Genomic DNA, 27920 nt, shown 5'->3' with positions numbered 1-27920 from the left:
ACTGTTTTAAAACGGTGTCTGCAGACACGGTAGCCTGTTAAAGCAATGCCATAATAGTTCGGCATTTTGCGTTAACAGGCCAACGCCCGTGACATAATAGTACGTCATAGGGTGTTAAGGGGTTAATGAAATCAGGGCACCTGCCACTATATCATCCTGCCCACTATTATGGCAGCATGAACCTGCTGGCAGGTTCGCACACGGACGCAGTCATTTTTTAGCACAAACATTTAATGCAGTTGTGTGGTGCTGAGAATCTGTGCTGTGGATACGTGGTTACATTGATATGTAGCTTCACATGCCCAGCATTAATGCAATGCATGATAAATAGGTAATGTTTTATTCAGTTTAACTGGTGTTATATTTTCTATGCCTTAAAGACAATGTACACCTTTGAAGAGAAAATGTATGTATATATTATGTGATTTTAAACAACTTTTAAATTGACTTCTTAAAAAATGTTTTTACTTTTTAAGATACAGTTTCTATATATCCCATAAAAGCTGTATTGTTATCTTTCAGTGAAATCAATGAGTTCAGCTGAACCGACAGCTCGTCTGAAAGCTGGTCCTGATAAACTTAGACGTGATCAATATTAGGTGGATCCTGTATGTCAGACACGCCGGACCAGCTTTCAGCCGAGTCGTCACCTCAGCTGATGGAACAATACAGCTTCTATTTATACAGGATACATAGAAGCTGTATCTTAAAAAAATTTTTTAAAGAGAGTTTACTTAAAAGTGGTTTGAAATCACTTAAAACATTGATTTAAAAATAAAAATAAAAAAAAAAGGTTTCTTCAAAGTTTTACATTACCTTTAAAGAGGCTCTGTCACCAGATTTTGCAACCCCTATCTGCTATTGCAGCAGATAGGCGCTGCAATGTAGATTACAGTAACGTTTTTATTTTTAAAAAACGAGCATTTTTGGCCAAGTTATGACCATTTTTGTAATTATGCAAATGAGGCTTGCAAAAGTCCAAGTGGGTGTGTTTAAAAGTAAAAGTCCAAGTGGGCGTGTATTAGGTGCGTACATCGGGGCGTTTTTAATACTTTTACTAGCTGGGCGCTGTGAAGAGAAGTAACATCCTCTTCTCTTCAGAACGCCCAGCTTCTGACAGTGCAGATCTGTGACGTCACTCACAGGTCCTGCATCGTGACGGCCACATCGGCAGCAGAGGCTACAGTTGATTCTGCAGCAGCATCAGCGTTTGCAGGTAAGATCGACTTACCTGCAAACGCTGATGCTGCTGCAGAATCAACTGTAGCCTCTGGTGCCGATGTGGCCGTCACGATGCAGGACCTGTGAGTGACGTCACAGATCTGCACTGTCAGAAGCTGGGCGTTCTGAAGAGAAGAGGATGTTACTTCTCTTCACAGCGCCCAGCTAGTAAAAGTATTAAAAACGCCCCGATGTACGCACCTAATACACGCCCACTTGGACTTTTGCAAGCCTCATTTGCATAACTACAAAAATGGTCATAACTTGGCCAAAAATGCTCGTTTTTTAAAAATAAAAACGTTACTGTAATCTACATTGCAGCGCCTATCTGCTGCAATAGCAGATAGGGGTTGCAAAATCTGGTGACAGAGCCTCTTTAAGGCTTTATTCAGACGACCGGGTTCGTCTGACCCGTTTGCACAGATCCCTCATAGACTTGAGTCTATTGAGGGATCCAGGAAAACGGTTAAAAATAGGACATGTCCTAATTTTTCCCGGGCCATGTGAATAGCCACATAGACTCACACTTAGACCCTATTCAGACTACTGTTTTTTTTTTGTAACGGCCGTTACATGTCCGAGTTTCCCTGTCGTCTGGATAGGACCTAAGTGTGAGTAAAAAATAATAACATTTGCTGAACATAGATACTATAAAATCTATTAAATTAGGAGGTTTCAAGGGGGATATACACCTACTGACGTTTCTTTAAAAATCATAACACTGAAAACTTATTGCGAACCAAAAAACTGGATAAAAGCAAGTGGCATTGTATGTAAATGAAACCTCTAAACACCACCATTGACTTTGAGTAAAGCGTCTTATTAAATTCATCAGACATATACATTTATCTGCGTGATTCGACGTTCCGCCAGTAGAGTAAAGGCATTGTTATACAGTGTACAGAATAGAGCAGTATGTGTGAACAGCCCCATACAGCTTGCTGCTTACCACAATAGTATTGCTGTGTTATTAGTGCCGCAGGTCTGTGCTTTTGTCAGCATAGTCAGTAACTGATGGAGGGTTTGGAGCAAGCTTTACACGGGCTGATAGTTATTGAGTATTTTACCATTAGGTGTTCAGGACAGTGTATTTGTTATTCACAAAAGGTCTGTTTATATTTGGCATGCAGGGGAGATCAAGTAATTGTAAAAACAAAAAGGAAATGAAACCTACGGTTTGTATTTACCGGATATGGTAACACAGTGCATAAAAAGCGTCATCATTCTTAGTTTTACCAATGGATTTAAATAAATGTTTAAATAGTTCTGTCAGTTCCTGAGTGCTTCCTAACAACTTTACTTGCATTGACTTGGTCCACTGCTAGGGTCTCCACTTCTGGCTGGGGTACGAGCTGACTCTGGACAGAGGTTGCGTGTGGGATCCTGTGGGCGACCCCTACATGGGCCTTCTGCTTCTTCTCTTTAGCGGGACTACTAGAGTCAGATCGTATGGGAGGGATAACAAGTGGGCGCTCTTTGATGATCTGCGTGTCCACCGACTGTCTTGCCAATAAAAATGGAGTAGGATCAGGCATTGCATCCACAGGTTCACGCAACATTATCTTACGACCATCTGCCCCAAGCCTATAGACCTCTGCAAAGTCAGCATTAAGGGGTGTGGACAAGCTCTTCTTCATCCTTCTTCTTGGAGTCTCAGGTAACTTTTCTTTTGGAGGAGATGGCTTATAGGTGGACATTACCGGGCTTCCGGGAGGAGCAGCTTCAGGTGCCCCGCTTGAACTAAGCAGCTTCTTCTTTGTTGCATGCAACTGTGCTGTAAGATACGCAATAGTGCTAGCTCTCTGCTCCAATTCGCTGGACAACATGTTGAGCTTATGGCTTTTAACTTTCAGTTCTTCCAAATATTTCTTCTCTCTTTCCTTTATTGTATTCTCCAGCACCATTATCATTGCATTTTTCTGCTCGAGCTCCTTTATTAGCTCATTGTTCTCGGTTTCTTTGTCTTTTAGCTGAGCTTCCAGTTCTTCACATTTTCTCCTAAGCTCATCGCTTCTTGAAAAACTATCTCCTGTAAATAAAATAACAAAAGCAACATTAGTTCTAGTGTGTTATTTAGCAAAACCAGTACGTTAAAAAGGGTACCTGTCATGTAGAAAATGCAATCCTATCTGCAGGCAGCATATTATAGAGCAGGAGGAGCTGAGCAGATTGATATATAGTTTTCTGGAAAAACAGCCACTAGAACTTGTATTTTATGGATCTAAACCTGCTCATTCTGGGCTTAGGAGTCCAGTAGGTGGTCCTGCACAGTGAAGGCTGTCACTCATTGAGTAAGCCCGCCCACTGGACTCCCAAGCCCGGAATAAGCAGAGGTTTAGATTAATAAAATACAAAATGATACTGAATCTCCTCCCACAAAACTATATATCAATCTACTCAGTTCTCCCTGCTCTATAACATGATGCCCACAGTTAGGATTTATTTTTCAACGTGACAGATTCCCTTTTAACTTCCCTTTAACATTCCCCAATATTTTTTTCTCCTGAATGCATATGAAATTTGAGACACACAGATCCACATTATGGTCTCATGGATTTCTATGGGCACCGTATTATGGCTCCGTACAACTTGGAACTTGTACAGAGCTAAAATATAGTCGTATTCATGAGGCCTTACAAAAAGTTCTGGTTCTGGTTCTGTTAAGAAAAGAAGCTTTGATGCTAATTTGAACACAGTCTAAAGCTCTTCATCAGACCAACATTTGACTACTGATGTTAGTCTGAAATCTGTGTGTATAAACCTAGTAGGTCCAATTTTAACTGATGGTGAAAACTAAAAATAATCAAAAAAAGTGAAAAAAAAAAGAAAAAATTTTTTTCCCGAATCATTCTATATTCCGAATATTTGAAAATGACAAACTATTGCGTAAATTGTAAATTATATAGTTGTGAATGATTATAAAAGCCACTTGGAAGCTCATGTATAGGGAAAATGTATATAAAGTAATATGTAAATACACAACCTGCTTGCTTATATGAAGGTTATGTCTCTTCCTTCCCTCCACAACATGGTTTAGTCCATACACCATGAGGAATAATAAAACATTTATGAAACTGCAGTATTTGTATCCCTCCACCTACAAGCTCATATTTCAGTCTGGAAGCAGAGCACAACATGGAGAAGTGCGTGCGCTCAAGGACACTAATGGGCAATAAATCAATAAGGAGAGGTCATTTGTTGTCAAGGGTCCAGTTTTCAGCATTTCAGTTTGACCCATCAATGCCGGCGGTAACAAGATTACATGAAACATTTATTATATATCCTGTAAATCTGTCTTCTGAAATCCACAGGGGACAATGTGTATGTATGGCACAGATGTAGCTGAGAGTAGATGATCATCTGCTTAGTGACACTTCAAGTGATAGCGCAGCCTTAACGCTTTCAGAAATCACATTGAAGTATAATCAATATGAAGGACGATTCTTTTTTCCTTTATTGCTTTCCTATATGTAATATGTAGTTTAAATTCTGCATCGTGTTAATGGAAGGGAATGATTTGCCACAAGCAGCATTAGTCTAGGGACCCATCCTGTGTGCGGTCAGTAATTCAAGTGGACTATAGTTGTGAAATGTTGAAGGGGATATGTGAGTTGGACCTCTTCGTCATATTAGCAGGATATAAAACAGCTGCTACATATTTTATAGAATCCCTACCACTCTGTATTGACGCCATGAAAAAAAGAGGACTAAATCGCTGCTAAGTACATGACACGTGGAGGACCTAGAACTGGATCCCAAAAGCTTTGTTATTAGGCACAGATTTACTTTACACATAAAGACATTTTAATGGAGTTCTTGTATTGTCCGCTTCTGAAAACAACTAGTATTTCTCCTCTGCAGGTTAAAGGGAATGTGTCATCGGAAATTGACGTATTGTTTCAATCAAATTTTTATGTTAAACATCATTTTTAAGAATGTTTGGTGTTTTTTATAATTTTCTATGTCATTCTTTGTACTAAAAACGAATCCTAAAATCTTGCAGTTTTCACTCTGGCCACTGAGACTCCCAATAGACTGGCACTTCCTGTTCTGTAGAGATCACTTCCCAACAGTCCTCTCACTAGCACAGGCAGAATTACAATAAAAGCTAACCCTTATATATAGATCACACAGGATCCACCACTGGCAATAGGTGATGGTCACAGCTCCCCTCCTATCCCCTTCTGCACAATGACCTCTACATAGGTCACAGAGTATGCCTAGAAAACTCTCCTATAGAAGTCAATGCTTCTCCTATTTACAAGTTCCTATGGTCCATGTGGCTGCTGAAAAGCATATCTGTAAATGCTGTAAATAGCAGCTCAGGCAAGATGGCTGCCCCATAATCAGGTACATAAATAGAATTAAAAAAATCTACAATATCTACAATAAAAATAAAAAATTAGAAAAAAAATAAATAATATTTTTTCACGGTCTGGCTTTAATTAGGAAATATACATTCCCTTTAACATATACTTCTACTTGCAGAAATGTCATTGTCACCTTTTAATAGCCTTATGTTTATGTGGTTAGAAACGACAAAGTTACCAATATTACATTTAGTATTCCAAAGTCCCGTCTTTCTCCTGTACAAGGACAGAAGGAATGTTAGCGGAGCTCTGACAGATAATCACTACAAAGAGATCAGTGAGGGGGATTGTGGAGTCTGCGCTGGCCAAGTCCCTAGCCTTTTATTGCCACAACCTCTCATAGAGTTCTGCTTGTATATCAGTTTCAGCTTCCCTACTGTATCAGTAAAGAAAGGTGTCCTTGTTCTTCCCTATGTTGAATATCCATGTACATACCGAGACCATGGACACAACTGTTAAAATCCTCAATTTATGAAGGAATCAAAAGATATCCACAACCGTAAAATGAATGACCATAAGAAAATATATTTTCATGAAGCTTTACAGATTTTTACCTGTCTGATCGGACGTTTTAAGCGTCAGTTCATATGTTAGATCTGTAGAAATAGAAAACATAATAGGGATAAACATGTTAGATATGATTTTATTTAGAACTTTCACTGCCCCCAAAGGTTATCCCCATCTAGAATATACCATAACATTATGACCGGTGGGAGACCCCCGCTGATCAAGGGAACTAATGTACCTCGGTTCAGCTTATTCCCTGCATAGTGGAGCTCCCAGTCACTGTGGAGAGTACTGTAAGTGAATGAGGCGGTGTTGCCTATCTAGCACTGCTGTTCCTTCATTCTTAGGACCGGTGGGGGGGGGTCCTGCCAGTCGATATGCCAACACTTAGTGGGAAAATCTCTTTAACCTTGGAATTTTTGGGTGGTCCAAACAACCCAAGTCCGAAGAAAATGTATAATCTGAAGGGTACTGCATGATGGTGTCAATACAGCTCCTCACCAATACTTATAGTAAAAAAAAAAACGTACTTTCCATCATGCTGGTCTACAAACATTTACACAAAAGACAAATAAATAAAATTTGAAATCAGACTCCATGTGTTTGCTAGGTATGTGCATCAGTTCATTTAACGCTCTTGAATTCTAACCAAGTGACATGATGAGAGGAGTAGTATTACACAACATATATTTAAAACATTTTGGGGGAAATCTAGGAAAGTTTCTAAAAAGTATATTGACACTTGGCATATATTTGTTGTCCTCATTGGCACTTATTGTGTTGAACACACCAAGAGAGAGAAAATATTGCATGCCATATTGATAAACATTTTAAACTCGCCATCCTTTATAATATTATTAGAACTAGGACTACAATGATTTCCATGCTTGCCTGTGCAGTGTTGCTGTAGCCGGCGGATTTCAGCATGTAAACCTTTGAGCGTATTGGCATGCTCCTGCTGAAGGAACAACAGATTCTTTTGGGCACTCTGTAACTGATTTTCCAGGTTAGAAGTTGCCATCGTGATTGCTTTAAAGGAGAGAGGAAGGTGTCAGCCTAAAGAAGACAAAAAATTATAGAAGGGTGGTCATAATATTGTAGACTTTAGTTGGCTCCTGGCGGGTTGTGACTGGTTCCTAAACAGTTTTTGTAACCTGGCAATTAAAACCCTACAAAGAAATCAATAAAAAAAAATAAAAAAAAAGTGAAGTGTTAATACATTTTAGGTACATGGCTTCCGAGGCGTATCCAGTCCTGCATTATAACACAGAATTATTCATTTTACAACCATCTTCCTCTACTGCTGCCTCTTCCATAATTCGCACTCCATGACATGAGGACGGCTATGAGTAACGACAGTCTTGTCCTTTACACGTTATTTAGCGGATAGATGTGATTCATAGATTTGCCCACCGGCTTTATTGACTACATAACATCTATTATTGGTGAGACGTCTCCTAGTTGCCAGATAACAGCTGTGCCACGAGTACCATTAGCTCAGTGGGGTTCAAACTATTGCTATTTGTCAAACAGTGCAGTCATATTGCATTTTTCGCGAGTTCTAATTACGAACCGTATTTCCAGACACCGTTCCGTATAGGCGGATGATTTACGGATGACCATAAATGACTACGGATCCGTATTTACGGAGAGATGAATTCTACGGGCGTGTGAATGGGGACTCCGGCCCCATGGACACTACCGTATTTTCATGCATCCGTAATTACAGAAGAGCCCATAGACTTCTATAGAGAGTCTGTGCCGTAATTACGGACAAGAATACAACATGTTCTATATTTTACGGATCATTTCTATGGAATGGACACCCCATCCATAAAAATACGGAAAGGTATCCGTAGCCCATTGAAATGAATGGGTCTGTAATTAGGGTCCGTAACTACAGAGGAAACATACGGTCGTGTGCAAATAAATGCAGAGAAATAAAAAACGTGAAAAACACACGCCACACGCAAAGCATACTGATACCAATATGCAACGCACAGACATAAAATGTAGGAAAACCGCTGCGTTTTTGCGCAAATCAGACACGCTCGTCTGAATGTAGCCTTAAGCCTGATTCACACAAACATGTTAAACGTCCGTGGGATGGCCAATGAAACAGCGACCGTCCCACGGACCTATGTAATTCAATGTGGCCGTTCACACAGCCGTTGTTTCAACGGACCGTGTGAAGGGTCCGTGGGAAAATAGGACATGTCCGTTCTTTTCACGCATCACGCAGCGCTGAGCACGGCTGCACCTCGGGCGTGAAAAACTGCAGTTTTTCACGTCCGAGATGCGCAGCGCTCGTGTGAATCAGGCCTTAAACTGTGAGATGGGCCTGCTAGGTGAGGCGCCTGCTTGTTGTTGACATGGTGCGGTTTTGACAGAAGTGATCAAAGTAGACAAGTTTCAACAGGGCTCTTTTGCATTAACAGGTTAACCTAAATAATGTTATCTCCATGTGTACTATGCACAGCTTAACCATGACACTGATATCAGCATGTGTGTACTGCACAAGTCCTAGATGTCAGGTTCTCTCTATGGGTACTGTACAGTTTATAGAGTGTGTGTGCTGGACACAGGATCATAAGACTTGAGCTCTGTGTTCTCCTGGGTGTGTCTTAGAACAATGGTAAACTGACAGCTGACATAATACTTCCAGGCAGCCGGTCAGTATATTGAAGCCTCAGTTTAATTTTTCGACATCATATTGGCTAATTTGATTATCTTTCCGGGTTATGAAGCTTAGCTCTAGCTGACCATAAGCACACAGACAATAAAGGGTACAATGAAGTTGCCCTGCCACAGCCGGGCCCAACTAGTAGTGCAGCTGCAGGAACTATTCCAAAAAGCCACCATGAACCAGCAGTGAAAGAACAGAACAGTAGTCATTTAATTTCCATTTAGGGCTGGTTCACATCTGCGTTGGAGGCTCCATTAGGGACCTCCTCCGCAGATCTGGCCGACATTACAAATAGCGCAGCATGATGTGCTATAGCTGCCGGCAAAACCACGGTCACCCCGACAGAACCTATTAAAGTCAAGTAGTTCCGTTGGCCGCTGGTGGTGTCTGTGGTGCAATGGAACGGGCGCATCAGGTCATTTCCTTGTTCTGCTCTTTTGACGCAGCAGAATGACGAGCACAGGTCTGAACATAACCTTAATTAGCTTTTGAAAAAAGAATCCTAAATACATGATGTATATAGATTATGCCAATGCTTTGTAAGCCCTCGCTCTGTCTGTACCAGTCTGTTGATGTTATGTATTTAAACTCTTCTGAATGTCACATATACAGCATCCTGGAATTAATGGCGCTTTAAAATAAATAACAATACAAATAAGTATATATGTGTCTGGAAATTATACTGGGAGCCCAACTGTGTACAAAGACTGCGCTGTAGCATATGGTGCCGCAATGTAAATAATGGAAAGTATAAACGTATTCTTGAATATTGAACTGACAGCGCAGTATTGTATACTCATGTGGCTAAGAAAAGGTTAATTCACTGCTATCCAGACTCACAATGTATTTACAGCTGCAAATTCCCAGAATTTTACCATGAACAAAAACAGGAAACAAAAAGCTGCTTTGATAGAATTATTTTCTTTTTTTGCTAAACAAGATGAAGCAATCAAGCAAGCGATCTCTGCAGGAGATATCAAATGGAACGCACGTGGCCGAAGCTGTAAACCTACATTAACTCTGAATGATCCCCTACCCTAAGACTTCTTATTGTGGAGTGAAACTTTCCTTTTTCTGCTGCTTGAAGATAATGTGTCATGACTCCAGCATGTAACATGGATGTTCTCACCGCCTTCTCCCAGAAGATCATGGGGTGGGTCATATGGACTTATATTTACGCCCTTTGTTTTCTCCAGAAACACGTTGTTCCATTATTAACAGTAAAATACATATAAAATCTGACCCAGTTCTTCCGAGTGCAGTCATTCCTCTGATGGGATGCTGTGAACAAGAGGATGGCTGGCAGCGTTACTTAGGGCATGTGAGTGCCCCTCTTAACAAAGCCAAGTAGACAGGAGACCATGTTGAGTGTCTGTATGCAGGCCAGGTATAGAAGGAGTGCTAGACATGATCAGGTACTGAGGTTATAAATAGAAGGCAATGAATCATTTTTGGACGCTGCGAGGCACAGCAAGGACCGTTATAATACAGCAGACACAATTATAATATAGCAAGTCACAAAGAGTATCACCTCACATCAAAGTGAATAAATCACCGTGGTACCAGCCGGGACACATAGTTTTACATCTGCAATGCGGATCATCTAATCCCCCCTTACATTCCTTCTGTAGACTGGAACAAGGAAATTGACATTACATTATCAGAAATCCATGTTGTTACCTCTGGGGGAATATCCTCGCCTCCTGTAGATTTCAGCACCACGTGTAGAAGGGTCAGCTCATGAGGAAGCGCAGCACTGCTGCTCACACACTGTATGTATGTAGACACAGACTGCAACGGGTCCCCACTCTGTCATATAGACAGCACAGACAGAAGATGCTCCAAGCCCCTTGTCCTCTAGTGATCAGCAGAGGAAAACGCCCTTCACATCCCGGGGGTATGAAATGGATCGTTTATTCCCAAGCAATGCCCCGCATACTGATGATGAGAGATGGGAGGCTGGAAAAAGGGTTCTGCCCCTCCCTCACATCAGAAGTAGATCAAATGTATTGCTAAAAATACCACCAGCCTCAAGACTGCATCTACAGACAGCGCAGTCAAACCCATATGAAGTACGAGATATAGTTAATGCGGTGATGACATCACCAGGACGACTGATTTTCTAGAAGTTACACTATATTCACAGCAGTGTTGTGCCAGCCTCTGCCCAATGGGTCCCACATCACATATAACAGACGGCAAAAAAACAAAAAAGTAAAAAACAAAACCCAAGGTGGATAAATACAGACTATGCACACTACTATATCAGAGCTCCAGGTACCAAACTCAGCAAATGAGAATCAGAGATTTAGGCCTCATGCACACATAGTTACATAGTTACATAGTTAGTACGGCTGAAAAAAGACACATGTCCATCAAGTTCAACCAAGGGAAGGGAAAAGGGAAGGAAAAATGTCTACACATAGGAGCTAATATTTTTTTGTTCTAGGAAATTATCTAACCCTTTTTTAAAGCCATCTACTGTCCCTGCTGTGACCAGCTCCTGCGGTAGGCTATTCCATAGATTCACAGTTCTCACTGTAAAGAAGCCTTGTCGCCCCTGAAGCTTGAACCTTTTTTTCTCCAGACGGAGGGAGTGCCCCCTTGTTTTTTGAGGGGGTTTTACAAGGAACAGGATTTCACCATATTTTTTGTATGTGCCATTAATATATTTATATAAGTTAATCATGTCCCCCCTTAGTCGTCTTTTTTCAAGGCTAAATAGGTTTAATTCTTTCAATCTTTCCTCATAACTTAGATTCTCCATGCCCCTTATTAGCTTCGTTGCTCTTCTTTGTATTTTTTCCAACTCCAGGGCATCCTTTCTATGAACTGGAGCCCAGAACTGGACTGCATATTCTAGATGAGGCCTCACTAATGCTTTGTAAAGTGGTAATATTACATCCCTGTCCCGCGAGTCCATGCCTCTTTTAATACACGACAATATCCTGCTGGCCTTTGAAGCAGCTGATTGACACTGCATGCGGTTATTGAGTTTATGATTTACAAGTACACCCAGATCCTTCTCAACGACGGCATTGGTTTTGCGGTCCACAAAACCACGGGTCCGTTGCGGTCTATCGGACTGCAAAAACCTTTGTTGTTCATCTCTGTGTCATCGGGACTCACGGATCCCCAACAATTCACCAGTATTGGTGAATCCACAAATCCAGACTGTAAAATGAGATGTCTTGAGTTTTTGTGGTCCGGATTTGAAGCCTCCACATGGATCCGTTTAAAACACGGTCATGTGCATGGGGCCATAGAAATGAATGGGTCGGCAATTTATCTGCAAAAATGCGGATAAACTGCGGCCACAAAAGCACGGTCGTGTGCATGAGGCCTTAGGCCATGTTCCACGGGATAAAACGACGCGACAAAAATGCACCAGCGGGCACCGCATAAAACTACAATGGATAAAGACAAAGAACACACACGGGTATGTATATGGCAAAAAGTCCATAGACACAAAGAATATATAATAAAGAGTATCAATTTATTAACAAAAAATACTCCACAAACACGATAAAAACATTTAAAAAAGCAGATGGCTGCTATAACTGGGAAATACTGCCCTGATAAACAGCCCAATACTAACTCCCCCAGAAAAGAACCTACACTAAATAACCCTCACGTAATGATGACAAAGATAAGGACACAGATTGCATCAGACCATGTGAATAAATGTGTCCTGAAGGCGTAGGGAAGTGTCCAAACAGAGGGGTTATGGAGGTATAAAGCACCCCACGCGTATCGCCACAACGTGGCTTCCTCAGGGGTATTGAAGTAGTGACGTGAGGAGTATTATAAAGGGTAGAGTTTTAATTATAATGATTGTAAGCTGTGTGCTAGGAGGAAGGAAGGGGCGCACACACTTAACTCTAAAACTACGCAGCATATCCGATCAACAACCAGGAGCACATTCCGTCCGAAGACCTGCACTACATTGTAGTGCAGGTTTTCTGTGGAATCTCCGCTGAGGAAAGCAGCGCTAAAAAAAAACAAAAAAAAAAAAACTTTCATACTTACCCTGGCCGTAACCATGGCGATGCATCCCTCCGATGCCCTGAAGCCCGACCTGGGATGATGTTTCATCCCATGTGCCAGCTGCAGCCGGTGATTGGCTGCAGCAGTCACATGGGATAAAACGTCACCCCGGGATGCCAGGCTGGACGCAGTAGCAGAGAGTTCTGTGCAAGTATGGGATTTTTATTTTACCCCGACTCGCGATTTTTACGTTGGAATTGCTGCGATTCCACCACAAAAGTCGCAACACTTGACTATTCGTTGTGGGTTTTACATCCCCATTGAATTCATTGAGGAAAGCCCACAATAGAAAAGCAACGAAGACGCAGCATAAATTGACATGCTGCAGATTTTAAATCCGCACCGCAGGTTAATTTACGAACCTTTTCGCTGTTTTTTTTTCCGCAGCGTGGGCATGAGATTTTCTAAATCTCAAAAATGTTGCTGCTGCAGTAAATGCTGCGGAATTTCCGCACAGAATTCCATTGCGGAAATTCCACAGCATTTAAGCTACGTGGGAACCCGGCCCCAGTGTGCAGTCAGGCCCCATGCACACGAACGTAAAAACGCCCGTAATCACGGGCCGTAATTACGGCCCCATAGACTTCTATTGGCCACGGGTACCTCCCCGTATGCTTACGGGAAGGTGCCCGTGCCATAGGAAAATATAGAACATGTCCTATTTTAGGCCGTCATTACGGCATGGGCAGGCCCATAGAAGTCTATGGGGCTCCCATAATTACGGGTGACTACGTGGGTGCACCCGTAATTATGGGAGCGTTGCTAGGCGACGTCAGTGGATAGTCACTGTCCAGGTTGCGGAAAGAGTTAAATGATCGGCAGTAACACTTTCAGCACCCTGGACAGTGGCTACCGATCACAATGTAGAACTACCTGTAAAAAAAAAAAAAAAAAAGAAGACGTTCATACTTAGTTTTTAAGGCGTTTATGGTGCGGTAAAAACGGCACATTAACTTTATTCTACAGGTTTATACAATTATGGTGATAACAAATTTAACAAACAAAAATCCAACTTTATTAAAAAAAAATGTTTTTCATTAGTCCCCCAAGGGACTAATGTATTGCAGTATATCGTGAATTTGACAAGCTCCTATTTAAGGGGTTACCGGCTTATAAAAATGGACGCAGATGTGAACAAGCCCTTGTTATGTAACCTTTTTATTAAGCCATATGACATTAATATTAAGAAAGTGGACAACCCCTTTAACTTCTTAACGACACGCCACGTACATGTACGTGGCATCCGTTAAGGGGAAGTATGGAGTGGGCTCACAGGCTGTATAATACAGTCGACACCTAACTGAACCATACGGAATCAAGGATCACTTTGATTCCGCCCGTTTAACTGCCGCGGTCAATCGCGAACGCGCCATTTAAAGCGTTAGAATCAGGGGGGCCCTCCAACGTGCCATCAGCTCCCCACAATGCGACCGCGGGGTGCCGATGGTCGCCATGGCAGCCTGGAGGTCTAATGAAGGCCCCCAGGTCTGCCATCTTTGTACTCAGGAGCCTCTCAGTATAGCGATATACTGCAATACATTAGTATTGCGGTATATCATGCAAGCAATCCAACGCTGGTTCAAGTCCCCTAGGGGCACTTATAAAAAAAAGAAAAAGTAAAAATCAGTTAAATAAAAGGCTTTCTTAATGTTACTTTCAAAAGCATTAAAAGTAAAAAATAAAAAATTCCCTAAAGTAATGTTAAACAAAATAAAAATTAACATAACTGGAATCGGCGCGTCCATAAAAGTCTGAACTATTACAATATAACGTTATTTAACAGTAAGGGTATGTTCACACGCGGTAACAAAAAACTTCTGAAAATACAGAGCTGTTTTCAGGCGAAAACAGCTCCTGATTTTCAGACATTTTTGTAGCAACTCGCGTTTTTCGCGGCGTATTTTACGGCCATTATTGGAGCTGTTTTTCAATGGAGTCAATGAAAAACGCCTCCAAAAACGTACCAAGAACTGACATGCACTTCTTTTTCGCGGGCGTCTTTTTACGTGCCATATTTTGACAGCGAAGCGTAAAATTAAGGCTCGTGGGAACAGAACACCATAAAACCCATTGAAAGCAATTGGCAGATGTTTGTAGGAGTATGAGGGGGGGGGGTTTTTTAAGGCGTAATTCGAGGCGCAAAACGCCCGAATTACGTCTGAAAACACTGCGTGTGAACATACCCTAACGGTGAATGCCGTAGGATAAAAAAAAATTACATTAAAAACACCTAAATAGCTGTTTTTTTGGTCACCTTTGCTCTCCAAAAAAATGGAACCAAAAGTGGTCAAAAAGTCGCATGTACCCCAAAATTTTAATAAAAACTACGGCCTGACATCGCTCAATGGACGGAAAAATAAAAAAGCTATGGCTCTCAGAATATGGCAACACAAAGGAATTGTTGTTTTTAGCCAATAGGTTTTTTTTTTTTTATAGATAAGTTGTAAAACATAAAAAAAACATACATTTGGCATCGAGGTAATCGTATCAACCCGTAGAATAAAGTGAACATGTCATTTTTACTGCCAGATGAACGCCGTAAAAACGGAACCCCAGAGTATGGCACAATTGCTGGTTTTTTTGCAGATTTTACCCCACAAATATTTTTTTTCAGTTCCCCAATACATTATATGGTACCATGGAAAACTACAACTTGTCCTTCAAAAAACAAGCCTTCACACGACTATGTCGAAGAAAAAATAAAAATAGTTATGGCTTTTGGTAAGTAGTGAGGAAAAAACAAAGATGAAAAAACTAAAATTGACCGTGTCCTTTAGGAGTTAAAGGGGTTATCCGGGTTCTTAAAATTGAAGGCCATCAATATTAGATTGGTGGAGTTCCAACTGTCAGCACCCCCCCAATCAGCTGTTTGAAGGGGCCGAGGCGCTTATAAGACAGCCGCAGCCTCTTTATTGTTAACAACTTTTTTCTTTGTTTTTCCACGTGCCATTACAGTTGTAGCAGCCGTACAAGGTATTGCACCACTATCCCATTCACCTTAATAGTAGTACAAAGATGGCAGACCTGGGGGCCTTCGTTAGGTCCCAGGCTGCCAGGACAAACATCAGCACCCAGCGATTACGTCGCTGGGGGGCCAATAGGCTGTCGGATGGGACTACCCCCCTTTTTCTAACTGCTTAGATGCCGTGGTCACTATTGATCGTGGCATCTAAGGGGTTAAATGGGTGGGATTAAAGTGATCTTTGATTCCGCCCCTTGCAGCGAGGTGTCAGCTGTAACATACAGCCGACACTCGCTCAGTATGGAGCGCGCTCAGCCTGTGAGACACACCTTAACGGCTGTCATGTGCAGTTATATGAAATTGCGTTAAGGGGTTAAAGGGCATTTAAAGAGTCTCGGTCACCAGTTCAATACTTCACTATCTCCTACCTAATCGAATAAATGCTTTGTTGTAGGTAACTACTGTTTTGGTTTTTTTGAAAACCGTTTATTAGTGACAAAAAGTTTTGATCATTTTTACATTTATGCAAATTTTTTCTAAATGCCCAACTGGACGTTTTTTTTTTGTTTCACCAAGTGGGTGTTGTAAAGAAAAGTGTATGAAGCTCACCAATCAGTGTCATACACTTCTCTTCTTTCATGCACAGCTTTATTCACAGCACAGCGTGATCTCGCTGTGACATCACTTACTCCCGCAGTTCCTTCACCGGAGCGACGGGAGAATGACCAGACATCGGCTCCAGCCGTGCCAGGACGATTATCCTCCTCAGCAGCAGCCCTGGCACGGCTGGAGGCGATGTCTGGTCATTTTCCTGTCGCTCCGGTGAAGGAACTGCGGGAGTAAGCGATGTCACAGCGTGATTTCGCGAGATCACGCTGTGTAGTGAATAAAGCTGGGCATGAATGAAGAGAAGCGTATGACGATGATTGGTCAGCATCATACACCGTTCCTTCACCGGAGCGTCGGGTCATTCTCCTGTCGCTCCGGTGAAGGAACTGCGGGAGTAAGCGACATCACAGCGTGATTTTGCGAGATCGCGCCGTGCTGTGAATAAAGCTAGGCATGAATGAAGAGAAGTGTATGACGACGATTAGTCAGCATCATACACTTTTCTTGTTATGTTAATGTCCAGCTGAAGCCATAGAAACCTGTCAGGGATGGTCTAAAATGCCTGACTGAGCCCTATGGGTCACTGCAAGTCTGCATCCAAATGACATGTCACAACATAATCCTTAGTAGAGGTCCCCTGTTTCTTCCGCTCTCAGGTTTCTATATACTTACAAACTTCAATTTACAATTATTTAAAAAAAAACAAAACAAAAAAAATAAAACTTACGACCAGGCCAATGCCTATTAGAAATGTATACAATTCGTACAATCTATAGAAGCTACCAGATTGTATAGTTTTTTTGGCACCCAAAAAGTTATTAAACCTCCTCATGATTTGAGGCACTTTAAAAGGGTTTTCCACTTTGGACAATCCCTACTTGTTAATAGGGTTCCTTGACAATGAGTTAATCATAAAGTCTCCCCTTGCTGGAAAGCTCAGTGATCAGCTGTAATCTTTGGGAAAATGTGTCAGTAAGGCCCCATGCCCACTTCAGTTTTTTCCTTCAGGGTGCTAGCCGTTTTTCTGACGGCTAGCACCCTGACTCATTCATTTCAATGGAGCCATGCACACTTCTGTTTTTTTGACGGTCCCGTTGCTCCGTTCCGATCCAAAGTAGAGCATGTCCTACTTTTGTCCGGGATTCCGTGACCGTGAGGCCCATGCAAGTCAATAGGGCCATCAAAAAAACTGAAGGAGCCGTTGCCTAGCAACCGCCGGGCGGGCAGTAAAACATTACAGATATATTACACTAATCGGCAGCCACTTATCTCTATCAATCACTGATAGAGAAAAGAGGCTGCTGATTAAAAATAAAATAAAAATCAGTTCATAGGTACCCGGTCGTTGTCTTGGTGACGAGTCCCTCTTCTTCCTCCAGTCCGACCTTCCAGAATGACGCGGCAGCCTGTGATTGGCTGCAGAGGCCGCTGCAGCCTGTGATTGGCTGCAGCGGCGACATGGATGAAACGTCATCGCTGGAGGCCGGACAGGAGGAAAGTAAGTATGACATTTTTTTTATTACATTAAAATTGTATTTTCCGAGTGCCGAGAATGGTACTGTCCAGGGGGCTGAAAGAGTTACCGCCGATCAGTGCAGCCAATTAACTCTTTCAGCACCCTGGACAGTACCATGCTTGGCGCACGGAAACGGAAACACGGAGTGCACACGGCCGATAAAATGGACACACGGATCCGTCAAAAACAGCCGTGAAAACCGTGTCGGAAGTGTGCACGAGGCCTTAGTGTTCAATTTCCATGCAGCACCACCACAGGAGAAACTAAGCATTACACAGTTCTAATTCATATCACTGGGATGGCTGTGTAATGCAGGACAAGTCTTCCAGAGTGGGAGATGCTCTTTGCAACCACTTTCTACTCTGACCCAGTGATGAGGGTCCTGAACAGGGAACCATTAACCTCAATTAACACAGAACAACCTAATAGGGTATATGAAAAAAGGGTTTTCCAAACTAGACAACCCCTTTAAGGCTCTGTTCACATCTGCATTGAGGTTTCCCGTTGTTCAGTTCAGTCATAGTAGCAGAAAAGCGAAAAACCAGAGCCGCTGAATTCGTCGCATGATGGAAACCCACAGCGCCAGAAGGAACCCGTTAACTTTAATGGATTCTGTCAGGTCTCCATCATGGTGCCCATCGATTTTCTGGCCAAAATAGTGCAGCATGCAGTGCTGTTTTTTTCCGCAAAAATGACGGAATCTGCGACGGAGGCCACTAACAGAGCCTCGGACGCAGATTTGATTAGAGCATTAGATGGGCCCACATTACCTGCATGCTTTAATGAAGTAAGAATTGTGGACGAGAATGAAATACTGGGAGCCACCAATATTTGTACAGATTGATATAGTGCACAAAAACCTCATCCTTCCCTTCTCTCTGAAAAGGCTAGGAGTGGTCTCCGAACATGCATGGGACTCGAGGAGGGGCTATTATCTCCTCAACTGCTGATATCACGGTCCTCACAGGTTTCTGAGGAGATAAAACCACATTCATTATTCTTCTTCTTAGGTCGGGTTCCCGCGGGTCGGATACGCTGCGTAAAAACTGTGCAGTGCATCCGACCTGGAATCCGCAGCACCTTACGTCCGAAAAATCGCACCACATTGTGGAAGAGGCTGGATGGCAGGACAGAGGAGAGCGTTCTGGGTTAGTAGATTTTTTTTTTTTCAGAGATGCGATTGTTGCGGCGTAATCGCTGCAATTACGACGCAAAAGTCACAACACTTGGCTTTCTGTTGCGGGTTTTACATCCCCATTAAATTCAATGGGGAAAACGAGCAACAGAAAAGCAACAAAAACGCAACATAAATTGAAATGCTGCGGAATTAAATTCCGCACCGCAGGCCAATTTAGTAATGGTTACGCTGCATTTATTTTCGGCACCGTGGGCATGAGATTTTCAAATTCTCCTCCACTTTGCAGATACTGTAAACGCTGCAGAATTTCTGCACACAATTCAGTTCCGTTAATTCCGCAGCGTTTACGCTATGAGGGAACCCGGCCTTAGAGAATTTGTCCAGGATTAGAAAAACATGGCTGCTTTCTTCCAGAAACATCACTCCACCTGTCCACAGGTTGTGTGTAGTATTGCAGCTCAGCCCTATTCACTTCAATGGAGATGACGGTTTCTCCCCATGTTTTGCATTGTAAATAATATGTTGTTATATCTTATTATATGTAGATATTTAACCGTATAGCATTCCATTATAAAGAGCTGTATCTTCCACGTTCACTATTTACTTAAAGCTACATTCCGCCCGGAATATAAAGTCGCACTGCCTGATAAACTATAAGGAATTGTACCCTGAGGTTATTTAAGGACTTGTCTACAGAGAATCTACGTGCCCCCACTGTGCCCCTGATTTCATACGGAGGGTTTTTTTTCTCACAGAAGAAAAATCCTGTCCAGTTTTCATTGCATGCTATATTACGGAGGAATTCTCCCCTACATATGCACCCTATGGTGACACACAGGTCTATAAATTAAAAATGCCCTAAAAAACTGCAAACAGAGAATGAGGCATTTGGAAAACAAAAACTTTAGTCTTTTATCAAAGGCAAAAGTTATCAATGAGTCTAAACGTATGTTTACAGCTTGACCACATCTAATTTTTTTGCTCAATTTTTTTTCTGGGGTGAAAAAACAAGTGTCACAAATCTGGCACAAATTTAGATCTAAACACTGTGTGTGAATGCAGACTTAAGTTGACTGCACAGGAAAAAAGAGAAGTAGGATCCAGCGATGTATATATAAATGGGGAAACTCGGTTTCCACTTTATTGATCACGAACAATAAAAAGGTGAACACAGGAGAGATGACAAGGTGGTTGAATTGGCAAATGAAAGGAAGCCTACGCGTTTCGAGCACAGTCTGTGCTCTTATTCATGGCTGATTCATTCATTTAAGTTGACTGCCATATGGCGCCTGTATTGTCTTACCACGGAGCATGTTAATTTGTTGTTTCTAGTGCAGTCCTGTGTGGCAGGCCCTTGACCTGTGTTCACACAGTACAGTTCTGGTGCAGCATTTTTAGCCATATCCAGGAGAGATCCCTAATGTGGTTGTCTCGTGAGGAAAACCCCTCTTTGAACGGGTTTGCCTTCTCTAACTCCTGCCGATCAGCTGACCAGACATTTCCCCTGCAGCGGCTGCTTATATTACTAATAGAGGGCAGTCCTGAGAGGGGGACCCCATCTACAGGGCATATGGACAGAAAAGGAAAGTTTTTGTTTTTCATTTCTTTTATATCCACTTCTGGCTTTTGCTAATAAAAAAAATGGAGGTCTTTTTCACACGGCAGTATTTGGAAGCCAAAACCAGGAATGAAACCTACAAAGAGAAGAACTACACTCCTCAACATTGAAACTGCAGCACCAAGGGCAAGCCGTAAGGTTATACAAATGGAGGAAGTAGCAGGTGTCGCTAAGATCTGCAAATGATCAAATTTTGAAGAACCTAGCTCCAATCTGTGGCATGTGGGAGGAGAATAAAAGCCAGATTTAAGTTTTTTAGCCATATGAAACCTCAAAAATCGGATCAAGTGGTGTGGGATGATTGTCCGATGCCTCCTGTTAGACGACGGGCCAGTATCGCCACTTGTCACAAAACGAGTGGGACAGAATCCTTGAACTGAGAGACCGTGGTTTATCTTTTCGGCAGATTGCTACGCGCCTAGGCCAAGTTGTCAGCACTGTTCAACAATGCATATCCCGGATGTTATGAGAACAACAACGACGAACTGGAATGACAGCAAGAGGAGACCCTCTGCACGGATGGATTGTCTGATTGGAAGAACAGCGCATAGTGATCCATTCTGTACTGCAAGTGAAATTGGACGTCACATCCCAAGCCTAGGGCGGCAACCAGTATCAACACAAACCATCAGAAGATATTTGAACAATATTGGGCTATGAGCCAGATATCCAGCTACAGGTGTTCCATTGACCACACGCCACCCAAAGGCTATCATGGTACACTGCAAGACAGCAATGGAGGCTGGAATTGAGCTCTATATTCTTCAGCGATGAGTCCCGCTTTTGTCTTGGACACAATGATAGCCAGAGATTGGTCTGGAGACCACGCATTGAAGAAACTTTCACAAGGGAATGTCACACTGGTCCGACTCCCGGGATTATGGTGTGAGGTGGCATAATGTACGGTAGCCAGACCCCTCTAGTCTTCATTTTAGGTACACTAACAGCTCGGCGCTACATTGATTTGGTCGTGGAACTAGTGGTACAGGCATTTCTCCTAAGTGTCCCAGAAGTAGTTTTTCAACAGGTCAATGCCAGGCCGCATATTGCTCGTGCTACGGTGAGCTGCCTGCATGGTCTAAACGTGCTACCATGGCCTGCAGCGTCTCTGGACTTGTCTCCCATCGAGCACATCTGGGACGTCATTGGTCGGCAATTGCAAAGGGAGCTGCCAGCAGCCAATCTTGATGATTTGCATGCCCAAGTGCATTTAGTGTGGCATAACATTCCTCAGGAAACCACTAATTGTGGTTGCGACTGGGCCCCTAAGCCTTGGCGGCCCACCGGGCCCCCGTTGCCATAGTGCGCTACCATGTGTACCATGTGACCGTGACATGAGGGGCGTTCCAGCCAGTGTGGAAGAGCTGGTGCGGAAGACCCGGGAAGACTACAGATGAGCTGCAGAGGGGGCCCGTAATGTATATGTAATGCACTGTGCGGTCTGTGTTTGCGGTGGAAAGAGGAGAGGGGAGTTGTTAAATTCCAAGCTCCCCCTCTCCTCTCTCCACCGCAAACTGCACAATACAAGACATTACAAACTGTGGGTTGCAACCCCCTGGGGGGGGGGGGTCGTGTGAATATCTCCAGGGGGTCGCGAGCCACTCACGGAGATCTCGGTTCCAACTGTATCTGCGTCCTCATGATGCAGATACAGTTGTATTAAATGCTGGAGCAAGGAGCTGACATCTTCTTGCTCCAGCATTCACTGTGCCGTGAGTCATTAGCAGCTCGACGCAGACAGGCGGCGATGTAGTGACGTCATCACGCTGCTCTGTGCTGAGTCACTCATAGCACAGGCCAAAGAAGAAGGATCCCCACTCATTGCGGGAACAGGGATAGGTAAGTAATTTTATTATTTTTCTATTATACACATATGGGGCATTATATTGTATGGGGAGCTGATATGGGGCTCATTATACTGTATGGGGAGCGGATATAGGGGCATTATACTGTGGAGACATCCATGAGGGCATTATACTGTGTGGGGGCAGCTATGGGGGGCATTATACTGTATGGGGGAAGCTATGGGGGGCATTATTCTGGGTGGCGGCAGCATACTGTGTGGGGGCAGCTATAGGGGGCATTATACTGTGTGGAGCAGTTATAGTGGGCATTATACTGTGTGGGGCAGCTATAGGGGGCATTATACTGTGTGGGGGCAACTATGGGGGGCATTATACTGTGTGGGGGCAACTATGGGGGGCATTATACTGTGTGGGGGCAGCTATGAGGGGCATTATACTGTGTGGGGCAGTTATGGGGGTCATTATACTGTGTGGGGGCAGCTATGGAGAGAATTATACTGTGTGGGGGCAGCTATGGGGGCATTATACTGTGGTGGTCAGCTATGGGGGCATTATACTGTGTGGGGGCATTATACTGTGTGGGGGCAGCTTTGGGGAGCATTACACTGTGTGGGGGCATTATACTGTAGAGGCATCCATGGGGGCTGTTGGGCAAGGCGGCTGGACATAGGCGCGTGCAGGGGTCTGGTGGTGTTGGGGAGGCCCAAGCTGAATTCTTGCACCAGGGCCCATGAGCCTTTAGCTACGCCCTTGCATGTGGCACGCTATACTAGGGATGTCACGATACCAGAATACCGATACTTTGTGAAGTATTACGATTTCGATACCATAATGATACTTTGCCATCAGTAATAAAAAATAAGTTCTTCCATTTTCTGATGTGAGGCGCGAGGTGTGATGAATTTTGGATGTGCCTCACATTAATAGTAATTAACCCCATCAAGTTTCTCAGTCATAATGGGTTAATGTGTAAAGTACATGACGGGGTTAATTACTATTAATGTGAGGAACATGGAGGTTAAATTCATCACACCTCGTGCCTAACAATAAGTGAAAGAAAGCAGTTTTTATTTTATTTTTTTACAGCGCACACGTCATAAATGATGCAAAAAAAATTGTTGTGCAGGTTATTATGGCCGCACCAATACCCAATATGAATATTTTATGTATTGAGATTTATTTTAATGTTTATTGTAAAAAAGGTGTATGTGTATTTTTTTTAATATTACTTTATGTTTTTACTTTATTTTTAAACTTTAACCCCTTCCCGCTCCTGGACATACTATTAGGGGTTAAGCTACCATCGCCAGCCTGCTACACGATAGCGGCCGGCGATGGTGACTATGGCAACCGGACACCTAACAATGGCGTCCGGCTATGCCATCGACGGAAGCATAGTGGGTCCTGACAAAGTCAGGACCCACTGCGCTTGCTGTCAGTGAGTAGCTGACCGCTCTAATACACTGCACTACGCATGTAGTGCAGTGTATTAGAATAGCGATCAGGGCCTCCTGCCCCCATGTCCCCTAGTGGGACAAAGTAATAAAGTAAAAACAAAAGTAAAAAAAGTTGTGTAAAAATAAGAAAATAAAAGTTTTAAAAGTAAAAATCACCCCTTTTCCCTTATCAGTCCTTTATTATTAATAAAAATATATAAACAAATAAACTATACATAATTGGTATCGCCGCGTCCGTAACGGCCTGAACGAAAAAATTATTTCGTTATTTATCCCGCATGGTGAACGCCGTAAAAGAAAATAATAATAAACCGTACCAGAATCACAATTGTTTGGTCACTTCACCTCCCAAAAAATGGAATAAAAAGAGATCAAAAAGTCGCATGTACCGAAAAATGGTCCTGATCGAAACTACAGTTCGTTACGCAAAAAATAAGTCCTCGCACGGCTTTATTGATGGAAAAATTTAAAAATTCTGGCTCTTAGAATAAGGTAACACAAAAAGTGAATGATTTATTTTATCATTTGCATATCATTAACATGTCTATAAATCCTGTGATTTTCACAATTCCAAAACTTTTCCTTCTTGGTGTTGCAATTTCAATGTTGTGGAGTGTATAATGGAAAGATTTGCACTTCTTCCGTGTTATGGACCTACGTCCAGTTCTGAAATACAAATACTGAAGCAAAACACTGACTAAAATAATGGCATGTGAAAGAGACCGAAGACTGAATTCACACATTGCGTATTTGTTGCAGATTTTGATGCAGCCAGAAGTAGATCCAGGAGGAAGGAGAAGTTTTTTCTTTATATTTCTCATACCTTTTGAAACCACATCTGGATTTGGCTCAAAAATCTGCATCAAAATCTGCAACAAATACTTGATGTGTGAATCCAGCCTAAGGGCTTGTCCACACGTAACGGAATTGTTGCGGAAAATTTCTGCAGCAATTCCGTTGAAAGTAGAAGACTTTCCGCTGCGGCAAAAACGCATTTCCTGCATTTTTGACTGCATAAAATGGTGCGTATTTTGCGGCGTTTTTCCCAATGTTGGGAGATGGTGTCGTCTCCTCTGAAAAACGCAGCAATCCTGGCCACTTTCCGTAGCAGGAATTGACATGCTGCGTAAAAGCACACAGCGTATCAGCCCTGTGCGCTCAGGGAATTCCGGGCGAATAACCGCACGTCATCCAGGTCGGACTCCTGGGATGACGTTTCATCCCTTGTGACCTCCGCTACTGCCTGTGATTGGCTGCAGTGGTCACATGGGATGAAACATCATCCCAGGAAGCCACACTGGAGGGAGGAACACAGACTTCAGGGTAAGTATAAGATTTATTTTTTCCTCAGTTGCGTTTTTCTGTGGCGAAATCGCTGCAAACCCGCCACAAAAAAAACACAACAACTGCTATTTATTGGGGGTTTTACCTCCCCATTGAATGCAATGGGGAAAACCAGCAACAAATAAGCAACGTTTTCGCAAATACAATTGTGCTGTGGAATAAAACTCTGCGCCGCAGGTCAATTTCTGAGTGTTTTTTTCCGCAGCGTTTGATCTCTCTCATCTACTTTGCTGCTACTGTATTTGCTGAGGATTTTCCTGCAGCGAATTCCGTTGCGGAAGATCCGCAGTATTTACGCAATGTGTGAACCGACCCGAAGGCCTTATTCACACGAACGTGTTATACATCCGTGCTACGCGAGTGATTTTCACGCGCGCCGCACATACCTATGTTATGTTAATGAATGGGGCGTTCAGACTGTCAGTGATTTTCACACAGCGTATGTGCGCTGCGTAAAACTCACGACATGTCCTATACTTTCCCGTGTTTCACGCAGCACGCACCCATTGAAGTTAATGGGTGCATGCAAATCGCCCTCGGCACACGGAAGCACTTCCGGGTGCCACCTGCGATTCGCGCAACAGTAGTAAAAAGAATGAATGAAAACAGAAAATCACCCTCTGCTTTTCTGTTTGTAAACATAAAACCAGTGTCATAATGATGGCGGCTGCACGAAAATCACGCAGCCACGCACCATATACAGATGCCACACGGAGCTTTTGCACGCGCAAAACGGACATGCTCGTGTGAATAAGACCTAACAGTACGATCGCTGTCACCGAAGTTGTCAGATTTCGTGGCGTATTTTACGGACGTTATTGGAGCTGTTTTTCAATGGAGTCAATGAAAAACAGCTCCAAAAACGTCCCAAGAAGTGACATGCACTTTGACGCGGGCGTCTTTTTACGCGCCGTCATTTGACAGCGACGCGTAATATAAAGGCTCGTGGGAACAGAACATTGTAATTCCCATTGAACGCAATGGGCAGATGTTTGTAGGCGTAATGGAGCGTTTTTTTTCAGGCGCAGTTCGAGGAATAAAACGCCCGAATTACGTCTGAAAACAGTGCGTGTGAACATACCCTTAAATATCACATGAATGGCACATACCACTGTAGATAGCACATAGTCATGGCACAGCTGGCTGAATGGCACATACCACTGTAGATAGCACATAGTCCTGGCACAGCCGGCCATCACATGAATGGCACATACCACTGTAGATAGCACATAGTCATGGCACAGCCGGCCATCACATGAATGGCACATACCACTGTAGATAGCACATAGTCATGGCACAGCCGGCCATCACATGAATGGCACATACCACTGTAGATAGCACATAGTCATGGCACAGCCGGCCATCACATGAATGGCACATACCACTGTAGATAGCACATAGTCATGGCACAGCTGGCTGAATGGCACATACCACTGTAGATAGCACATAGTCATGGCACAGCCGGCCATCACATGAATGGCACATACCACTGTAGATAGCACATAGTCATGGCACAGCTGGCTGAATGGCACATACCACTGTAGATAGCACATAGTCATGGAAACAATAGCTGTGACCTGAAGTCATGTCACCCACTATAGAACTGTCACACACAATCCCATCACCTGGATACATAAATACACGATCAGTCCCAGTACAAGTGCTGCCAGTGGAGGACCGCAGTACACGGGCATATGAGGCATACATACACAGATTACTGGCTCATGTCCACCGGCCTGCTTCTTCTGTCCAGCTGCCTTCACTCCTATCTCCCTGAGCTACCGGCCACAATAAAGCAATGCATGACGGGAGGCCTCCTGGAGGTGGCAATAGGCACGCGTCTGTAGATAACCTGCCGGTCAGCTCGTGTTGATAACCAGCAACAATATCAGGGTTGGTCGATACCTCCAGTGTTTCCGGTTTGTGCGGGCTCACGGCTGTCTACCGTAGAACACAACGGCACAGGGCTCAGGTGCACTACCGCGGTCACCATAGAAACGAGGTCACACAGGAAGAGGGCACGCTCTGCAGTAACACCTATAGCCGCTAGGGGCTCGCTAGAGTCATCTTCGTCTGTCAGCACCGCAGAGCATAGCATCGTGTATTGTACCATCACGTGATGTCACCCAACACCGATTTTCTAATATATAAATATTTTTTTATTTTAATTTTGGGTGAAAAGTTAAATATTTATTAGGACTCTGGCGACCATGATGTGATCTAATGTTAGCCACCGCATAATCTATTTAGCACTTATCTCTTTTCTATTGAGAGCCGCCCATCCCCCTAGGAAATGGTTTTGGTTAATTATTTTTTTATGGTTAGTTAACCCCTTAAGTACCATGCCTAGTTTTGCGTTAAGACCTGCAGGATTATTTTTTGTCTGCGTTGCCGTATTTAGGCTTCGTTCACATCTGTGTTGGGGTCCCGTTCTGACGTTCCGTCTGAGCTCTCCGTCAGAACAGGAGCCTGAACAGACACAAACTGACACGAATGGAAACCAGAGGTTTCCGTTTCGATCACCATTGATTTCAATGGTGACGGATCCGGTGCCCGTGGTTTCCATTTGTGTCTGTTGTGCATCGGACCCAAACGTTTTTCCGCAAGCAATCGACTATGCTATTGCTTCCGGCAAAACTT

At 43.2% G+C, this 27920-nt stretch overlaps 1 protein-coding gene across 3 annotated transcripts; it reads right to left on the bottom strand.

Moving 5' to 3' along the window:
* Positions 1-2020: 2020 nt before the first annotated feature.
* CCDC92 (coiled-coil domain containing 92) lies at positions 2021-27293 on the bottom strand. Of its 3 annotated transcripts, none has more exons than XM_075854507.1 (4): positions 26990-27293; positions 6990-7154; positions 6146-6187; positions 2021-3250 (listed from the first exon to the last, which is right to left on the bottom strand). In XM_075854507.1, exons 2-4 carry the CDS (start codon positions 7117-7119, stop codon positions 2478-2480), a joined length of 945 nt encoding a protein of 314 aa, XP_075710622.1. In that variant the 5' UTR covers positions 7120-7154; positions 26990-27293; the 3' UTR covers positions 2021-2477. The 3 variants fall into 3 exon arrangements, with proteins under 3 accessions (XP_075710622.1, XP_075710638.1, XP_075710630.1); XM_075854523.1 differs by having other exon boundaries at positions 27186-27290; XM_075854515.1 differs by lacking the exon at positions 26990-27293 and adding an exon at positions 10465-10721.
* Positions 27294-27920: the final 627 nt, after the last annotated feature.

This window comes from Rhinoderma darwinii, chromosome 1 (genome assembly GCF_050947455.1).
Source record: "Rhinoderma darwinii isolate aRhiDar2 chromosome 1, aRhiDar2.hap1, whole genome shotgun sequence".
NCBI classification, from domain to species: domain Eukaryota; kingdom Metazoa; phylum Chordata; class Amphibia; order Anura; family Rhinodermatidae; genus Rhinoderma; species Rhinoderma darwinii.
This window is presented reverse-complemented; position numbering and strand designations above follow the sequence as displayed.